Source organism: Giraffa tippelskirchi, chromosome 4 (genome assembly GCF_054371585.1).
Source record: "Giraffa tippelskirchi isolate mGirTip1 chromosome 4, T2T-mGirTip1v1.2.pri, whole genome shotgun sequence".
NCBI classification, from domain to species: domain Eukaryota; kingdom Metazoa; phylum Chordata; class Mammalia; order Artiodactyla; family Giraffidae; genus Giraffa; species Giraffa tippelskirchi.
The window spans coordinates 96872402-96892251 of record NC_137278.1 but is presented as its reverse complement, the minus strand read 5'-3'; the positions used below and the strand labels follow the sequence as shown (position 1 = coordinate 96892251).

At 40.3% G+C, this 19850-nt stretch overlaps 1 protein-coding gene across 4 annotated transcripts in view; it reads left to right on the top strand.

Annotated features, from left to right (window-relative positions):
• Positions 1-19850, top strand: part of EIF5B (eukaryotic translation initiation factor 5B) — a 60481-nt gene that overhangs the window by 38329 nt on the left and 2302 nt on the right. For all 4 annotated transcript variants that reach the window (XM_081484380.1, XM_081484379.1, XM_081484383.1 and 1 more), the window contains 12 exons: positions 1734-1841; positions 2028-2138; positions 4731-4798; positions 5341-5482; positions 14204-14335; positions 14761-14943; positions 15095-15256; positions 15766-15897; positions 17354-17485; positions 17591-17667; positions 17784-17948; positions 18846-18984. In XM_081484380.1, coding sequence (XP_081340506.1) covers positions 1734-1841; positions 2028-2138; positions 4731-4798; positions 5341-5482; positions 14204-14335; positions 14761-14943; positions 15095-15256; positions 15766-15897; positions 17354-17485; positions 17591-17667; positions 17784-17948; positions 18846-18984 — 1551 coding nt within the window. The remainder of the gene's footprint in view (positions 1-1733; positions 1842-2027; positions 2139-4730; positions 4799-5340; positions 5483-14203; positions 14336-14760; positions 14944-15094; positions 15257-15765; positions 15898-17353; positions 17486-17590; positions 17668-17783; positions 17949-18845; positions 18985-19850) is intronic.

The window sequence follows — 19850 nt, the reverse complement described above, 5'->3', positions numbered from 1 at the left end:
TTCCTAGGTCACTTGCTTTTCCATACAGATTTTAGAATCAGCTTGTCAGTTTTTGCAAAAGTCTTCTCACACTTTTGACAGAGACTGCATTGAATCTGTAGATCAATTTTAGGGAGAAGAATTACCATCTTATTAATACTGAATCTGCCAATCCATGGAAATAGCTGTCTCTCCATTTATTTAGATCCTTTGAAACTTCATCTAGCAATATTTTGTAGTTTCCAGAGCATAGTATTTATTTTTCTTTTGTTACATTTATTGTCACATATATTGTTTTTTTGATACTCTTGTGAGTGGAGTCACTATTTAATCTTCCATTGTTAGTACAGAGAAATGCAGTTGATTTTTATAGATTGATCTTATATGCTGCACTACACTGAAATAATTTTTTTACTTCAGTAATTTTTCATAGATTGTAACTAATCTCATGCTTGCTTTTGAGTCATACATTTTTTTTTTTTAATTTTTATTTATTAGTTTTGGCTGTGCTGGGTCTTTATTGCTGCACACACACTTTCTCTGGTTGCAGCAAGCAGGGGCTGCTCTCTGGTTGCAGTGCACAGGCCTCTCCTTTCAGTGGAGCAGGAGCTCTGGGCACATGGGCTCAGTAGTTGTGGCATGGTCTTAGTTGCTCTACAGCATGTGGAATCTTCCTGGACAAGGGATTGAACCCTTGTCCCCTGCATTGACTGGTGGATTCTTAATCACTAGACCACCAGGGAAAGTGTGAGTCATAAATAATGTGAAACTGTTGTATACTACTCTTTGCTAGTAAACAACTGCATCTCTCTTTTGACACTCCAAAATATTTTTTCATTAGTATCTATAGAAAGATTCAGTGTCTGATGCTAGAAATGAGAGCATTCTTACAAAAATGGTTTTTAGATGGAAAATAGTTTTGTAAATGACATCACTTCAGACTTTTTGTGGAAGTCCTCCTTGGTTTGCATACCAGCTTTACTTGAAAGGCTGTCATTTTGAGGAGGAACTGCTGCTGCTTTGTGTTTTGTTTGGTTCTCAGTAAACACACTGTGGTTCAGGAGGCTTTCTCATGCTTAGAGGCACCTTAGGAAGGCGGGAGTGTCATCTGGGCATCTTAGGCTGAAGCTTGCAGTAGCTGTGTACATTTGTACGCTGGATACAGTTTTGAAATATATTGCTTTAAAATTTTTAACAATTTGAAGTGAAATTTTTTTGAATGCTGGTGGGTCAGCAGTAAAGGATCCACCTGCACTGCAAGAGACATAGGTTCGATCTCTGGTGGGAAGATCCCCTGGAGAAGGAAATGGCTATCCACTCCAGTATTCTTGCCTGGAAAATCCCATGGACAGAGGAGCCTGGTGGAGTCGTAAAGAGTTGGACATGACTTTGCAACTAGACAACAGAAAAACAACAACATAAGTTAGAGGTTTTACTTTATAGTATGTGTGAACAAAATATTCATTATATTCCATTAAACTAACCATGTACAAAAGTGTTCAGAAAGTTTGAGCCAATATTTTACATCATTCTCATCCGTGATTAGCAGTGCTGCTCTGAAATCTAAACAGGTGTCTCCTTGCTCAAAGGTTGTAAAGTTCACATTGTAAAATGCAATTACATGTAGCTAAATCAGCAAACAACTTGTATGCAGGTTGTGGCATTCTCTTGCGAAGGCAAACTAATTTAAAGGAAAATGGTAGTGAAGGTTTGAAATATTTAATTTTGTGTGTGGTTTTTTTTGTTGTTCCTAGAAACGGCGACTTGAACACAGTAAAAATGTAAATACAGAGAAGCTAAGAGCGCCTGTTATTTGTGTACTTGGACATGTGGATACAGGGAAGACAAAAATTCTAGATAAGGTAAGAAAATGTTGTGTGCATTGATACATAACTCTTTGAGTAAGTGAATGATACCTTATGAAAAGCTAATAGAAACTATAGCACACATGGGCAGTTCTGTTTACAATAAGAAGCTGTTGTTTTCTTATTGCTTTTGCTTCTTTTTGCATTTTGAAATTTGACTTGGAATCTGCTCTCTTATCCCAGCTCCGTCACACACATGTACAAGATGGTGAAGCAGGTGGTATCACGCAGCAAATTGGTGCCACCAATGTCCCTCTTGAAGCTATTAATGAACAAACTAAGATGATTAAAAATGTAAGTACACTGTATTTCGTGTATCTTAATCTCTGACAAGAATAATTATTTTACATATAGAAAAAACAGAATAGTATCACAGACCCATATGCTCACCGTTCATAAATAACAAACGCCATGTTGCCCTTCAGATCTCTTTTTTAAAGACATAAAGCATTAAATATTGTAGGAGTCCTCCTTCCCTCTTGCTCCAAGAGGCAGCCGCTTTTCTGTGTTAAAAGTATGCCATTTCCTTGTTTTAATACTTTTATCATGGATCTCCATGTTTAAATGTTCTGTTTCCTCCCCCACTCTTCTGATTTTATTTTATCTATTTCTCAGCTTTGGAAATACTCAGTTTTTATTTATGTTAAATATAACACGAGAGAAAATCACATGATTAATGTAAAGCTTAGTGAATCAAACACCGTTTGTGTTACTCGGCTTCTGGGTAGAACCTTGCCAGTTTCTTCAGAAGCCTTGTGTCCCTTTTCAATCTGAGTCCTCCTCTCCCACCCAGGATCAGCTTTTAAAGTCATCTCTAAATGTTGATACTCCGATCCCGTTATCTGATTACTTCTCTAGAGCCCTCATCTACTGTTTGGTCTCAGAGTGACAGGATGTGGGGGAGAGGCCTGATCCTTCACCTTTATGTACCAGCTTTTCAAACAAAGAGTGGTTTGGTTTTATATTATTATAAATTCATGGCTTTCAACCTATTTATACTGTATTCTAATCCATTTCAATTTTTACTATGCCAAGATAGTTCCATCTTTCTAGGAGTGATTGGCTTCTGAGTGTTTTTGACACTGTTCAAGTAGTCGTATTTGTCTTTGGTGACATCCATGCGCTCTGATGGAATACACAGCATATTGTCACATGCTGGTGTCTCTCATTCTTTGTTCAGTCTCAGCTCTGTGTTAGAAAGGCTCTGTGGGCGTGTCACTCCAGTTTTTGTTTTGTTTGTTGGAGGTTGTTTTATGAAGCTTGTTTTCTGGTAGATTCCTGAAGGAGTAATGGGAGTAATATTCCTTGAGTTCTTTGAACATTGAAGCATTACTTTGTGGCTTTCATCCTGGAAAATCAGTTGGCTACATGTAAATCCTTGGTTCACTTTTTCTCTCCTTAACTGTATTGACTGTTATTCCAGTTTCTTCTCACATAAAGCATCACCTTTCAAGCTTTAATACAAGCTGGCTTTCATCCTCTTATAAGTTATGTGGTCTTTTGCATCTTGGTGTTGGTTGTTCTGGGTCAATTTTCTAGTTATATGGTGTTCCATTTTAGTATATAGTTTAAAATCTTTATTTTAGGATAGTTTTCTTGAATTGCAGTTTTCTGAATTTTTAATTTAAATTTGATTCTGGTGGTTTTAATCTGTTACTTGTCTGTGTTAGCTCCTGAGGAATTTATAATAGCTTATTCCATCAGTTTTCTGAACTTGAAACCTGGTGTTATTTCAGAACGTAGTTAAACAGTATGATTTTTATTAGGCCTGTATTAAAGTTCTCAGGATAACCTTTATGTAACAATTGTAATATTGTTTGTATTCCAGACAGTGAACTGGAAATAATTATGCAGATTTTGATTTAAGACCACCAGAATGAAAAATTAAAATGTTTTGCTTTTGAATCATTTTGACCTAGATCACTAGATCAGATTTTGGAAAATCATTTCAAGATTGACAAAACTATAGATAAGCAAAGTGAAAAAAGTTTTGTGTGTGTATGCACGAGAGATTTGTTGGCCAGTGCTACTGTTCAGGTTAAAAGAGGATGTCCATATCTCAGTTCAGTTCAGTTGCCCAGTCATGTCCGACTCTTTGAGAACCCATGGACTGTATCACACCAGGCTTCGCTGTCCATCACCAACTCCTTGGAGCTTGCTCACACTCATGTCCATCAAGTTGGTGATATCATCCAACCAACTCATCCTCTGTCGTCCCCTTCTCCCGCCTTCAATCTTTCCCAGCATCAGGGTCCTTTCTAATGAGTCAGTTCTTCACATCAGGTGGCCAAAGCATTGGATCTTCAGCTTCAGCATCAGTCCTTCCAGTGGATTGGATGCTCAGGTGTAATGCTGTTTCCATTCGTTCATGGACTTTTGTCCAGAAAATCAAGTCTTTATAATGACATTTGAATAAAGCAGGGTATGAGCTTAATTCTTTACTATTTTAAGTTAATATGTTAATTTTCTTTTAAAACATACTTTGGGGTATTTTTCAGAGTTTAGAATTGCTCTAAAATTGGACCAGATAATTTTTCCAAACACTGAGAGCCTCTTCTTCTGTGTCAGCTTTTAATAGATAATCACTCTCAGATGACTCCTATGTCATTTGTCCCTTACAAGTAATCTGTTCAGTTTTAGACTGCATCATAGTTAACAAGGGGAATTTTTCTCATTTCATTTTTTTTCTGCAAAACTCCTTTTAATATTAATGAAAATGTTAACTGTTGTGCTTTGCTGGTTGACTCACTATTTTAAAGCAGTTCATTTGGAAAAGGAAGTGCTGTTATTTTGAAGTTTTCCTGGCAGAATAATTGTCTTGCAAAGACAATTTTGTTGTTTTGGTTCTTTGTTAAGTAAGCTTTCTGCTTTTCCTACTTTTTCTAGTTTGATCGAGAGAATGTACGGATTCCAGGAATGCTGATTATTGACACTCCGGGGCATGAGTCTTTCAGGTAAGAGTGATTTGTGTCTTTTGAAACCATTAATTCTCAGCGTTCAGTGAGTGAGGACTTCTGACTAGTCATTAGTCTTTGTGTACTATTTTGATGTCTGTGGTCCCTGTAACTACCAGCTCTCACCTGTGCCTCTCTGACTTGTTAGTAGGACTTTATTTGGGGACTTGTTTTTTGTAGAGAGAAGTCTTTTCCACTTTGAAAGAGCAAATCCTAATACATGCCTGGTCTATCTCCTATGAAAGCTGTTACAGGTGGAGTTTTATCCTGTTGCCTCTTGACCATGTTCCTTAGTGCAAAAAACTTGGTCAGTAAAACTGGCAGAAATAATGGAGTCGTTTCTGGAACTAAGTCATTGCAGCTGATGTCAGTTCACTGTCAGATAAGCATTTGGCAAGTTAAGGGCTAATGCCACTTGAATTTAATGCGTGTACTTCATTTTGTTCTTTTTGTGTAGGTTTTACAAAGAAATGAAAATTTTAAGTTTCTCTGAGTAAAAGTACTAATTTCAAGATTTCTATTTATGTGTCCTTTTCCAACAGTAATCTGAGAAACAGAGGAAGCTCTCTTTGTGACATTGCCATTTTAGTTGTTGATATTATGCATGGCTTGGAGCCCCAGACAATTGAATCTATCAACCTTTTGAAATCTAAAAAATGTCCCTTCATTGTTGCCCTCAATAAGGTAAGCTCCTCTTCTGAAAAATTAAGTTGTAAAAATGTGCTTATTTTCTTATGGTTAAAAGAACATAACTTTCATATACAAAAATACTCATGTTAAGTGTACAGTTCAGTGTATGTGGACAAAATTACACACATATACAGCCACCATCATTTAGAATATAGACTTATCGTCCATATTCCCAGAATGTTCCCTCATGTTCTTTTAAGTCAATGTGCCCCTTCTACACCCTTAAACACCAGCCTTCTTTCTGCCACCATAGACTAGTTTTGTCTGTTTTATAGTTTCATATTAATGGAACTACACAATGTGTGACCTCTTTATCCATGTTGCTACATAGATCATAGATTGTTCTTTTTATTGTTCAGTAAGATTTCATTATCTGGTTAATACGTCTTCACCATACTTCATCCATGTATCTGTTGAAGGATTCTTGGATTGGTTATAGTTTTAGGTTATTAATGAAGCAGCTATGAACATTTTTACACAAGTCTTTGTGTAGACATTTATTTTCCTTTGAAAGTGAAAGTGAAGTCGCTCAGTCGTGTCCGACTCTTTGTGACCCCATGTTCTGTAGTCTACCAGGCTCCTCCATCCATGGGATTTTCCAGGCAAGGATACTGGAGTGGGTTGCCATTTCCTTCTCCAGGAGATCTTCCCAACCCGGGGATTGAACCCATGTCTCCCGCATTGTAGGCAGGCGCTTTACCATTTGAGACTCCAGGGAAGTCCGTTTTCCTTTGCTTGTAGTAAATATTTAGGAATAGAATTGCTGGGTCATATGGTAGGTATATATTCAGCCTTATGAAAAAATGACACATTTTCCCAAAGAAGTGGTACCATTTTACATTTTTTAACCAGCAATTAGGAAGAGTTCGTTTCTGCACATTCCTGCCAACACTTAACCCTTACCTGCTGCCACTCTAATAAGTGTGTGGTGCCAAAGTATACTGTTTCCATTGCATTTCCTTGATGACTAATGGCATCAAACATCTTTTTGTATACTTACTTGATTTCTCAAGTATCTATTCAAAATCCTTTGCTCATTTTTTATTAGATTGTCGTCTTACTCAGTTTTAAGAGTTCTTTATATTGTTGATAGAAGTCCTTTGTCAGTTTTGTGTGTTGCAGATATATTCTTATAGTCAGACTTAGTTTTTCATTTTTTTAATGATGTTTTTTGAAGAGAAGAAATTTGTAATTTTAGCGAAATTGATTTATGAGAAATTTTTTTATAATTTGTTGTTTGTATTCTATACAAGTAACCTTTTCCCACCCCAAGTTCATGAAAATTTTTTTCCAGTGTTTCTAGATACTTAACATTTAGATCTGTGATTTTAATTTTGCATGATATAAAGTAGAATCCAAAGTTCACTTTTTTCAAAATGTATATTCACCTCAAAAACCCCTTGTGAGAACGTTATTATTCCCCCATTGAATTACTTTGCAATCTTTGTTAAAAATGACCATGTACATATGTTTGTTCTTAGTGTTTCTCTTCTCTTCCACTGACCTCTGTGTCCATCCTCATGCCACTGCTTCCCTGTCTTGATGATTGTAGTTTCATAGTGATGTCATGAAAGCAGATGGTGGTTAAGTTCTTCAGCTTTTTATTTCTCAAATTTGTTTTGGTTATTTCAGGGTCCTTGAATTTCCATATAAAGTTTAGAATCAGCTTGTTATTTTCTGCAAAAAACCTTCTGGGATTTTTATTGGGGTTGTATTTGTAGATAAATTCTGGGAGAATGGACATTTTAACAAAGTTGAGTCTTCCAATCAGTGAACATGGTATCTGTCTCTACATTTACTTTCTTTTGACAGTATGCTATAGTTTTTTATTGTCCATGTGTTGGTCATATTTTACTAAATTTTCCCTAATATTTCATGCTTTTGGTGTTACTGTAAATAGCTGTTTAAATTTTGGATTTCTAATCATCAGTTTTAAATAAAAATACAGTTGATTTTTATATATTGACCTTTATCCTGTGACCTTTTAAATTCACTGATTAGGCCTAGGGGCTTCTTTTGTAGTTCATGTGTAATTTTCTGTAGTTTGCCAAAAAGTTCATTGAGGGTTTCCAAGTTTGGGGAAAACCCAAACAAACTTTTTGGTCAAATCAATGCAGAATTATATAATCTGCTGATGAAAACTTATATACTTTTTCCCTTATCTGTATCCTTTATAAATTTTTTTCTTCCATATTGCACTAACTGGATCTTCTAGAATAGTGCTGAATAAAAGTGATGACAGACATCCTTGTTTCGTCTTTCTTCTCCATCTTAGGGGAAAGTTCTCCATCTTTTACCATTAGGTATGCTGTCAGAGGTAAATGCACTTTATTAAGTTGAGGACATTCCCTTCTATTCCTAGGTGACTTAGTATTGTTTTTTGTTTGTTTTGAGATGGTTGTTGATTTTTGTCAGATGCCCATTCTCCATCTCTTGTTATGCTCATGTGGCTTTTCTCTTTTATTCAGTAACAGTGAGAATTCCTGTTGATATGGAGATTGGGGGACTTGACTTACTTCTTGTTATTAAAACTTTATTGTTTTTAGAGCACTTTTAGATTCACAGCAAAATTGAGGGGAAAGTACCCGTCTTCACACATGCAAAGCCTCCCCCATTATTGACGTCCTGCACAAAGAGGTACCTTTGTTACAACTGATGAGCCTCCACTGACACATCATTATCACTCAAAATTCATAGTTCACTCTTGGTGGTGTTATACTCTCTGGGTTTGGACAGAGCTGGAGGAGACTGACCACTAAACCTTCTTCACAGTCCCAGCTTCACTAGGTGACCTTTGAAAACTGAATACTTTCTAAGTTCATCACTTTTCTAGAAGAGAGATGAAGATTCTCATTAAGCTCTGATCAGTACCAGTTGGCAATGGCAACCCACTCCAGTCCTCTTGCCTGGAAAATCCCATGGATGGAGGAGCCTGGTAGGCTGCAGTCCACGGGGTCGCTAGGAGTCAGACACGACTGAGTGACTTTACTTTCACCTTTCACTTTCATGTCTTGGAGAAGGAAATGGCAACCCACTCCAGTACTCTTGCCTGGAGAATCCCAGGGATGGGGGAGCCTGGTGGGCAGCCGTCTCTGGGGTCGCACAGAGTCGGACACGACTGAAGCGACGCAGAAGCAGTACCAGTTGTAAGATGGAGTTGTTTTCTGTCTTTTCTAAGTCATAAACCCTGTTAAATAGTCAGTTCAGTCGCTCAGTTGTGTCCGACTCTTTGCGACCCCATGAACCACAGCACGCCAGGCCTCCCTCTCCATCACCAACTCCTGGAGTCCACTCAAACTAATGTCCATCAAGTCGGTGATGCCATCCAGCCATCTCATCCTCTGTCGTCCCCTTCTCCTCCTGCCCCCAATCCTTCCCAGCATCAGGGTCTTTTCCAATGAGTCAACTCTTCGCATGAGGTGGCCAAAGTATTGGAGTTTCAGCTTCAACATCAGTCCTTCCAATGAACACCCAGGACTGTTCTCCTTCAGGATGGACTGGTTGGATCTCCTTGCAGTCCAAGGGACTCTCACGAGTCTTCTCCAACACCACAGTTCAAAAGCATCAATTCTTCGGCGCTCAGCTTTCTTCACAGTCCAACTCTCACATCCATACGTGATAAGAATTTACTGAGTGCATACTGCCTACTCAGCCTTTACCATATATTCCAACTACTGTGTTAATTTTGGAGAAGGACTGTTTTGTGGTTTGCTTAGTTCAGTTTGAACTTATAATAGTTTCCATGTCTTTTACTGTACAATGTGCACACCTGGTAGACCATTTCCTTCCACTTCATTTTGTTAATTTTTTTCCTTCTAGGAGTTCAACTGTGTTTAATCCAATTTCCGTAATTTATTAAGGTCATCTGAATGTTGCTTTGTTCGTATGCAGACAGGTCCTCCCTTGGGAGTTTTCTCCCAGACCGTACAAGCCCATGATTTTGACTTCTCACCAGAACGTGGTTTGGCCAGTGGTGGGCAAATCTGAATTAAGCAAGCACAGTGACCCTGCCACACTGTGGTCTTGTTGTGTCCTGGAAATCTCTATTTGCTCCTTATTGCTAGAACTTTCCTAGAAAAGCTGACAAGCTTAACAGGACCTCAGTCTGCTCTTCTGCTGTAGGCACTGCCTTAGTCAGTTGCTCTTCCCAGTTTTGTTGTTTCTGGAGAAGTAGCATCCTGAGAGCTCTTGAGTTGGCAGCAGAATGGGACAGTGGTTAAGAGCTTGATGTCCAGGGTTTGAATCCTGGGTTCCTATCCTGGCTTTGCCACTTCAGACTTACAAAGACTTAATTAGCCTCTTTTTGCCTGCAAAATAGAGCATTATTGAATTTTTGTAAGAATTAGAGATGATGAAATATGTCAGGTCTTAAGACTAGTATTTGATCAGAGTAAGTTCAATTATTATCAGAGTAGGTTAATTATTATCAAGTGGAAAAGCTGTGATATAAGTATTTTTTTCTTTCTATAAATCTGGTTTTTACTTATTTTTAAAGTGTTAGTCGTTCAGTTGTGTCTGACCTTTTCGACACCATGGACTATAGCCCACCAGGCTCCTCTGTCCAGGGAATTTCCCAGGCAAGAATACTGGAGTGGGTTGCCATTCCCTTCTCCAGGGGATCTTTCCAACCCAGGGATCAAACTCCGGTCTCCTGTATTGCAGGAGGTTTCTTCATTGAGCCACCAGGGAGGATTGAGGTAAAATTTATATGTAGTGTGAAATTGAGTTTTGATAAATGTATTCATAGATCCTTGTCTGTTTTTGTTTAGTCACTAAGTTGTGTCCAACTCTTTACAACCCCATGGACTGTAGCCTGCCAGGCCCCTCTGTCCATGGGATTCTCCAGGCCAGAATACTGTGGTCAGTTGCCATTCCCTTCTCCAGGGATCTCAACCCAGGGATTGAACCCAGGTCTCCTGCATTGGCATGTGGGTTCTTTACCACTGAGCCACCAAGGAAGCCCACATCCTTGTTAAAAAGCCCAAATTAAGACATAAAATTTTCCATCAACCTCAAAAGTACTAGCATGCCCCATTCTAGTCAATTCCCAGCCCCTTATAGCAGTCACTGTTGCAAATTCTATGTCCATGGATTAGTTTTGCCTGTTCTTGAATTTCATGTAAGTCAAATTTAACAAAATATACTCTTGTGTCTGGCTTTTTACATTCAACATTATGCTTTTGTGAATTCATCCATGTTTTTTGAGGGTGTGAGAAGTTTGTTGCTATTTTTAAAGTAAGTCTTAGTTTTTTAGAACAGTTTTAAGTTCACAGCAAAATTGAGGGGAAAGTAGGGACTTCTGATACACTCCCTGCCCTGACGCATACATAGCTTTTCCCATGGTTGTGCCCATAGTCAGCATACCCCACGTAAGTGCTGCCTTCATTGCAGCTATGAACCCACCCTGACACACTTGGAGTCCATCGTCACCTTAAAATTTACTCTGGGTATGGTGCCTGCTCTGCGTTTGCACAGATGTGTCGTGTGTCCACCGGGATAGAATCATACGTCATTTTCACTGCCCTAAATATCCTCTGTGCTCCACCTCTTCATCCCTCTACCTCCCACCCCCTGTCAACCACTGATCTTCTTACCGTCTTCCTAGTTTTGCTCTTTCCAGAGTAGTCATATAGTTGGAATTCTATAGTATGTATGTAGTCTTTTCAGATTATCTTCTTTCCATTAGTAATGTGTTAAAAGTTTCTTCCATGAATTTTTTCCATGACTTAATAGTTCTTTTTCTTTAGCACTGAATGATATCCCATTGTCTAGATGACCCATAGTTTATTTATCCATTTACCCACTGAAGGACATCTCAGTTTTGATAATTATGAATAAAGCTGCTGTAGACATTTTGTGTACGCATAAGTTTTCAACTTCTGGGTAAATAACAATGGAGCATGATGGCTGGGCTGTCTGGTCAGTGTTTAGTTTTTGTAGGAAACTGCCCAACTGTCTTCCAGAGTATCTGTAGCATGTTGTATTTCCACCAGCAGTGAAGGAGAGTTCCCATTGCTCCTCATCCTCACCAGCATTTGGTGTTGTGTTTTGAAGTTTGGCCGTTCTAATGGGTGTGTGCTGTGCTTAGTCTTGTCCAAGTCTTTGTGACTCCATGGATTGTAGCCCACTAGGTTCCTCTTTCCATGGGATTCTCCAGGCAAGTATACTGGAGTGGGTTGCCATGCCCTTCTCCAGGGGATGTTCCCAATCCAGGAATGATACCAGGTTCTCCTGCACTGCAGGCGGATTCTTTACAGCTGAGTCACCAGGGAAGCCCAATAGGTGTGTAGTAGTACCTTGTTTTAACTCGTATTTCACTGGTGACATAAGATGACATCTTTTCATGTACCTGTTTACCATCTGTATATCTTTTTTGGTGAAGTGTTTGTTAAGCATTTTGGCCCATTTTAAAAATGGGATTCTTTTTTTTGTTTACTTATTGTTGAATTTAAAAGTTATTTGTATATTTTAGATATTGTTCCTTCATCCACATGTTATTTTACCATTATTCTCTTCTAGACTGTGCTTTGTTATCTCACTCTCTTAACTCTGTTTCACAGAACAAAAGTTTTTAATTAAGTCTAGCTTATCAGTTCTGTTTTCATGGATCATGCCTTTGGTGTTGTATCTAGTCATCACCGTGGCCAAGGTTATCTGGGTTTTCTCCTGTTTAAAGAGTGTTATAGTTCGGTGCTTTACATTTAGGTGATCCTTTCTGAGTTAATTTTTTTGTGAAGGGTGTAAGATTTGTGTGTCTCTTCAGTGTTTTGCTTGTGGACATCCAGTGGGTCTAGCACCATTTGTTCTTTACCATCTCCTTTTTTAAACATTAAACCAACGTTTCATTACTGGAACAACACTCGCTTGGTCGTAGTATATTTTTTATGTTTTGCTGGAGTTGATTTGCTAACTTTTTTATTTGGGAAGATTTTTGTGTCTATCTGTGAGTGATTTTGGTATATAGTTTTCTTTTAATATCTTTTTTCTGGTTTTCAGAATAATGACCTTATAAGATGATAAGTATTTCCTCCTCTGTTTTCTGAAAGGGTTTGTGTAGAAATATTATTCTTTAGATATTTGATAAGATTCATTAGTAAAGCCACATAAGCATGGAGTTTAAGTAAGCTGAGTTTATTTATTTATTTTAACTTTCCTTTTGTTAGTATAGAAATCTCTGTCTTTCAAAGAACCAGCTTTTGGTTTTGTTGATATTCTGTACTGTTTGTCTGTTTTGTATTTCATTGATTTCAGGGGTAATTTTTATCATTTTTTTTCTTACATTTGCATTCATTGTTCTTTTTCTGGTTTCTTAAAATGGAAGCTTTCAGATATTTTTTTCTTTTCTAACACAAGCATTTAAAGGTATGCTTAGCACTGTTAAAAACATTGCTTAGACATACTGTGTTTTTATTATCACAGGTGAAAATATTTTCTAAATAGTTTTATTGATACAGAAATCTAGGTTAAAAAAATTTTTTTTCCTTCATCGTCTTCACTTTCTGGCTTGTATCTCTACTCATTCTTTGTTCCACAGTATGTAATTTGGGATTTTTTGGATTGCTTTTAAAAAGATTCTTCTTTAAGAATTTTGTCAGTGAGATTATGTAATAGTTTTCTTTATATTTATCCTGCTTCAATTTGATTTCCTTAGAAAGGTCTCGGTCATTATTTGTGCCGTTATTTTTCTGCTCTCTTCTTATTCTTCTTTAAGTGTTTGATAGAATTCTAGAGCTTTTCTAGACCCTGAGTTACTTCTATTAATATTGTTTTATAGAAGTTACTGAAGTTTTCTTTTTCTCCATGATTTTTTTTCTACATGCCTCAGTTGAGGTAGTTTTTATTTGCTTTATCTTATTTGCTGATCTTTGGCATTGTGTCATCTGCTTCAGTTCAATCAGTGATTTTTTTTTTTTTTAGTTCAGATTTTCTAATGTATATATACACCTTTTAGCTCTATGGGTTACATGCTTTTCCTTTAAAGTCATTGAGTATATTTATAATAACTGTTTTAAGGCCCTTGGATGCTAATTGGGGGGCTTCCCTGGTGGCTCAGAGGTGATGCTAATTATATTTCATCATTGTCATTTCTGGGTCTGCTTCTCCTGATTTTCCTTCTTGATAGCATTCAGATTGGTCTGCTACTTTGTTATTATCACCCTAGACCGAGCCAACATGTTTTTTTTTGTTTTTGCTGTTAAATAATCTTCCTCTTTATATCCATTTATCACTCTTGAAAAGTGAAAGAAAATAGATTATTTAATTAAACAGATTCAACCTTAATTTGAACAATAAAACAGTTAATGATGGGGTGTTTTCTGAGAGAGGAAGTGATTATTGTCTATTTTCCATATTTTTCATATGTCATTTTCCTAGTGATGGTACTTGGCTGTAATTCTTTTTTCTGTCAGCTACTTAACCATTTTGGAATTCCAGCATATGTTAATGTTCCTAGGATATTTTGGAATAAATGGCAGCCTCTCATGAACTGGTTGGAAGCCAGTGGGCAGTGTGGTACTTCAGTTTCTAATTAAGAGAGGATGCAGTTAAGCATATGATCGGGACTTTTGGTTCCATGAAATGTCTGAGTAGTACACTCTTCCACATGTGTGTGATAAACATTTGGATTTCCTGGAGCTTTTACATTAACCTTAGTTATTAACTTGTTGAGCATTGTGAGTGCTTTAGAGATGTTTCTTACATAAAAAACATTTCTAGATTGATAGGTTGTATGATTGGAAAAAGAGCCCTGACTCTGACGTGGCTGCTACTCTGAAGAAGCAGAAGAAGAACACCCGAGATGAATTCGAGGAGCGGGCCAAGGCCATCATTGTGGAGTTTGCACAGCAGGTCAGAAAAGCTTCTCTTCTTTACAAGAGACCACATCATAGGAGATTTTTTCTTCTTTTGCCTTGTCTTTATAATCAAGCCAGTACTTTGATTGATACTGGTTCTGTTTCCCTATGAATGGCATTTAGCATTTTTCACTCTTTTGTCTTCTTCATTCTCCTTTTAAATTCTTTATTTCAAAGACCTCTCTTTGCAGTCTGAATTTTTAACATTTAAACAAATGTTAAAAACCAAGCTGACTTGGAAAGAAACTGCTTTTCTGTACTGTGATTAATAACTCCAGGGTACATGTGATCTAGGTGTTTGTGAGGAGTTTTCAGAGTGAAGAGCCATTGTTCATCCAGCTTCCAGTTGGTGGTTTCTGTTCTGGAGACCTTCCTCCCCAGCTTGGCCTGTACCAGTGACTTTGCTTTTTATGTCTCTAGGGGCTGAATGCAGCTTTGTTTTATGAGAATAAGGATCCCCGCACTTTTGTGTCCTTGGTACCTACCTCTGCACACACTGGCGATGGCATGGGAAGTCTCATCTGCCTTCTTGTCGAGTTGACTCAGACCATGTTGAGTAAGAGACTTGCCCAGTGTGAGGAGCTGAGAGCCCAGGTGATGGAGGTAAAATGCCAGCTATTCAGTTTAATCCACCCTGCCCCGCCGCCCCCCTCCCCAGCAGGGGTTTTCAGGTGGGGCCATGGACTGGTCTAGATTTAATCAATGTGGTTCCTTGTAGCCTGTGTTTTACCCCCTTTGCAACAATGTCTCTTAGGTTAAGGCTCTCCCAGGAATGGGCACGACTATTGATGTAATACTGATCAACGGGCGTCTGAAGGAAGGAGACACGATTATTGTTCCCGGAGTAGAAGGGCCTATCGTCACACAGATCCGAGGCCTCCTGTTACCTCCCCCTATGAAGGAGTTAAGAGTGAAGGTGAGTCAGGGTGGTGAGCATCGGCACGCGGGACTTGCACCGTGTTGAGAAGTTCTGCTGGGGTTGTTCCTCCCTTTGAGAGCCACCTGCTTTAATACACACACGCACCCCTCACTGGTTTAATTCCAGGTGTCTTCATACAGAATGGACCTTCTATTAGAGTAGAGATTTGAGAAATTTCTTACTTACCAGCAGAGTTCCTCATAAAAATCAAAAGCACATTGTTTTGGCCCCACACAGCTATCTAGTTACTAGCAGTAACTGTATGTATGTATTGTGGCATCTTCTGCTGTGACTCGTTTGTTGACTCATTCTGTGGTATCTTTGGAATCAAAGTTACTTAGCTTTAATGTTGAATTTATCAGTCTTTGATTTGTGGTTATTGCTTTTTGCATGTACTTTAGAGAACTCCTCCTGTCCCAAGGTCATGACAGTATCATCTATCATCCTTGTCCCCTGCTAGCCACCTTTCACGTAAATGTAGTTAACAACTGTTTTGATTTCTGTAGAACCAATATGAGAAGCATAAAGAGGTAGAAGCAGCTCAGGGGGTAAAGATTCTTGGAAAGGACCTGGAAAAAACTTTGGCTGGTTTACCCCTCCTCGTGGCTTATAAAGAAGATGAAATCCCAGTTCTTAAAGTAAGTTCATTTATCTCTTCCTCCAGTGATGTTCTGTGTTGTGTCTTGTGTCAGGAGGGCACTTGCTGGGAGTGAAGAATAAAATTGGCACCTTTGTGGAGACTTGTCTGGGCCTCTTAACAAACGGTTGATGGTTTAGCATTACTTTCGTTTGTATAATCACAAATTAGCGTAAATGATCATTTATATACATTAAAGTTAGAACATTTCATTTAAAAAACGAACCGGAGACTTTCCTTGTGGTCCAGTGGTGAAGACTTTGCCTTCCAGTGCATGGGCTGCAGGTTCGATCCCTGGTCAGGGGACTAAGGTCCCACATGCCTCATGGCCAAAAAACCAAACATAAACAAGAAACAGTGTTGTAGCAAATTCAGTACAGATTTTAAAAATGGTCCACATCCAAAAAAAAGAAAAGAACCAGAAGCTAGAAGTTCTCCATTCGTGTTTATTTTTTTAAGATACTCAGTTACATAGATTGGGCTTCCCTGGTGGCTCAAATGGTAAAGAATCTACCTGCAATGCAGGAGACCCGGGTTCAATCCCTGGGTTGGGAAGATCCCCTAGAGAAGGGAATAACAACCCAGTCCAGTATTCTGGCCTAGAGAATTCCATCGACAGAGGAGCCTGGCAGGCTGCAGTCCATGGGGTCGCAAATATTGGACACAACTGAGCCACTTTCACTCAGTCATATAGACAACTAACGAATCTCTGCTGGGTTCTAGAGGTCATTTTAAAGCCCGTCTGCCTGTTTTCAGGAACAGATGGCACACATGAGCCCAGCAGAGCTTCACAAAAGCAAACGCTGAGACATGATTGTTTATTCTCTTGCGAAGAGAAGATACCCCTGTTGCCAGCACGGGGCTCCCGTGTGCTGGGGCCACTATTCTTTAGGTAGCACCCAGTCACTGTGCTCAGGGAGTCGGCCACTTCAGGACCAGTGAGGATAGGGTGTCCCTCTAGCCAGTCTCCAGGAGGCCAAGGACTCGTTTCTTTTATGGCAACGACAGGGTGGTTTTACTGACCTCTAGTCAAAATCGCTTCACCTTCTAAGGAACAGTGATGAAGTAAAGGCCTGTTGAGATGAGGGTGTTTGACCCATCAAACCCGCTGGGCTTAGGACTCCTTTACCACATTACATCAGTACTTTTATCTTCCGAAAGATTATTTATTATATCATTCCTTTCATCCATCTGCTTTATATCTACTCTGCCAGGTGGTGCAGAGGTTTCACATATTCCAGCATTAGTCAGCCTAACTGAAGTGAGATGGGCACAGCTCAGGTCTGCACCCACGTCTCTTCTTCCCTTCCCGCACAAGTTCTACCATGCCTTGCGCGCACTCAGCCTTGGGTTCATATTTTCAGATGAACACTTAATCAAAAAGAGAAACAGTTTAATTCTAGGCTGCTGAGATAGTGGTGTATTTACAACCTTGTCAAATGTCGTTTCTTCTCAAGGATGAGCTGATCCACGAGTTAAAGCAGACACTGAATGCTATCAAATTAGAAGAGAAAGGCGTCTACGTCCAGGCCTCGACCCTGGGATCTCTGGAAGCTCTCCTTGAATTTCTGAAGACATCAGAAGTGCCCGTAAGTCATGGGGCTGACTCCCCAGGAGTCAGTGGGAGGCGCCGTCTGGGGGGCTGTCCCGTCACCTGACACAAGCATTTGAACTGGGAAACCCCCTTTATACAGTATGCAGGGATCAACATCGGGCCTGTCCACAAAAAAGATGTCATGAAGGCTTCAGTGATGCTGGAACACGACCCTCAGTAAGTCATTTCTCCTTTGTGCCGAAGGCTTGCATGCTGCCTGTTTGATTGAGTAGGACTGTTAAGACACGGTCTGTATTTCATCAGGTAATCCTTGATGTGTTTTAACCTTTCAGGTATGCAGTGATTTTGGCCTTCGATGTGAGGATTGAACGGGATGCGCAAGAAATGGCTGATAGTTTAGGAGTTAGAATTTTTAGTGCAGAAATTATTTATCATTTATTTGATGCCTTTACGAAATACAGACAAGACTACAAGAAACAGAAACAAGAAGAATTTAAGTAAGTTGGTAATTTTACCTGCTTTGGATCTGTGCTAACACAGTTGATGATTTGACGGTCTGCAGTACCAGACAGGTGTGTGTGGGCAACAGATGCATGGCACTTGATCTCCTGGGGGCTGCATCCTGTAATGATGTGTTACCACAGATCAGGCCCACGAGACGCACGGTGTGTGAACCCACGCTCTCTGTAATGTTTCTGTTTAGTGTTTGATTTTCCAGTTGGCAGACCTAGGTTGCATTAACGGGTTGGGGTTGCCATCTTGCTGGGAGGTCCTCATCAGAGGTTGTGTGGACCAGCGTGAGAGTGGAGAATTAGGAAGTGAAAGGCAAGGCGTATGGTAGAGGAGCCTCACTCTGCCAGCAAAGCTCCAAGGGTGACTCTGGCAGATCCCTTCTCTTGGAGCAGGGGTAAGACTGAGCTGAGAACACGGGAGAAGCTGGGAGAAGCAGGGTAAAGCAAGGAAAGGCCTCAGGGAGGTGAGCTGAGGTTGACAGTGTGGCTGGGGAGGCAGCCGATCTGAGAGCGAAGGGCACAGCCCAGATGCCTGGGGCGGGGGGTGGGGGGCTCAGAACAGCCCTGGCCATCAGGATGGGTGCGGAGGTGGAGGCACCAGTGACCTCGGGGAGAGCGGCAGGAAGTACCTGCAGAGAAGCTGGCAGCACCCCGTAGGCCATGGGCAGGGCTTTAGGGGTCGGTCGTTAAGAGCCCTTCACCAGCCCACCTAGTCCAGGCGGGATGTGGGTGGGGCTCTGGCCGGCATTCCCTGAGGGAGGGCCAGCCTACGCTGCTCTCCCCTGAGGGAGGAGACATCTCATAGTCACCTGTGCTTGCTTTTTTATGCATCTTAAGTGATTCTGGAAGCTTAAAAATTCTGGGTTTCCTTTTTTCTTGTAGGCACATAGCGGTATTCCCCTGCAAGATAAAGATCCTCCCTCAGTTTATCTTCAATTCTCGGGATCCGATAGTGATGGGCGTGACTGTGGAAGCAGGGCAGGTGAAGCAGGGCACACCCATGTGCGTGCCCAGCAAAAATGTAAGTTCTGGGTGTACTTAGAAAAGAGAAGTCTTCTCTTAAAGCAGTTCTGATAGTTCAGGAGTGACAACCACAAACCCAGCAGAGCTTGTCCCTCCCTGTGCTTTACTCCTTGGTGGCAGGTCCTTGCAGTGTTGATCCTCAGCGCCTGGTGTCAGCGCTTGATGTAATGAAAGCTGCAGAATTATTGACCTTGATACTTCTGAGGCTGGGAGAAAATTCTGACTAGAATAATGAACACTCATTCATCTTTCCTCTGGATTAGCGTCATACCTAAGGAAAATTAACATTGAGTAAAATCCTGTAATTCACAGTTCTCATTCACACTTCAGTAGTGCCCAAAATGTCTTCGGTCATGTTGTTTGCTGATCCGGCCCGGGGCTCCATCCAGGTGTGTGGAGTCTGGCTATTAGCACGTCAGTCTCGATCAGGAATAGCCCGTCATCCTTTCTGAAGAGTCCAGACCAGCCGTTTCACAGAGGGCCCTTCAGCCTGGATTTGTCTGGTTGTTTCCATGTGACTGGGAAGGACACTCAGCATCTCCATCGGGGACAGGTTTGCCCCGTTTAACCACTCATGGGCAGTGGTTATACCTTCTCCCCCACCCTGGACTTTCCTTTAGGCATCTTATACACAAGGGTTTGTCTATTTTGGTACCCCAGTTATCCAGTGTTTGGCCAGCGGGAGCCCATTCAGGCTGGGTCCTTGTGTCCTTGCTACATGGCACTTGGAGCCTCCTCTCCCTTGCTGGTGCACTAAGGTGCCCCAGGAGGCCTGGCTCCCAAGTGGGCGGTGGCCCTGCTGTCCTCTGCGCACCGTGACTCAACTGCTCCTAGGGGTCATCGCTGCTCCACCATCTCAGTGGG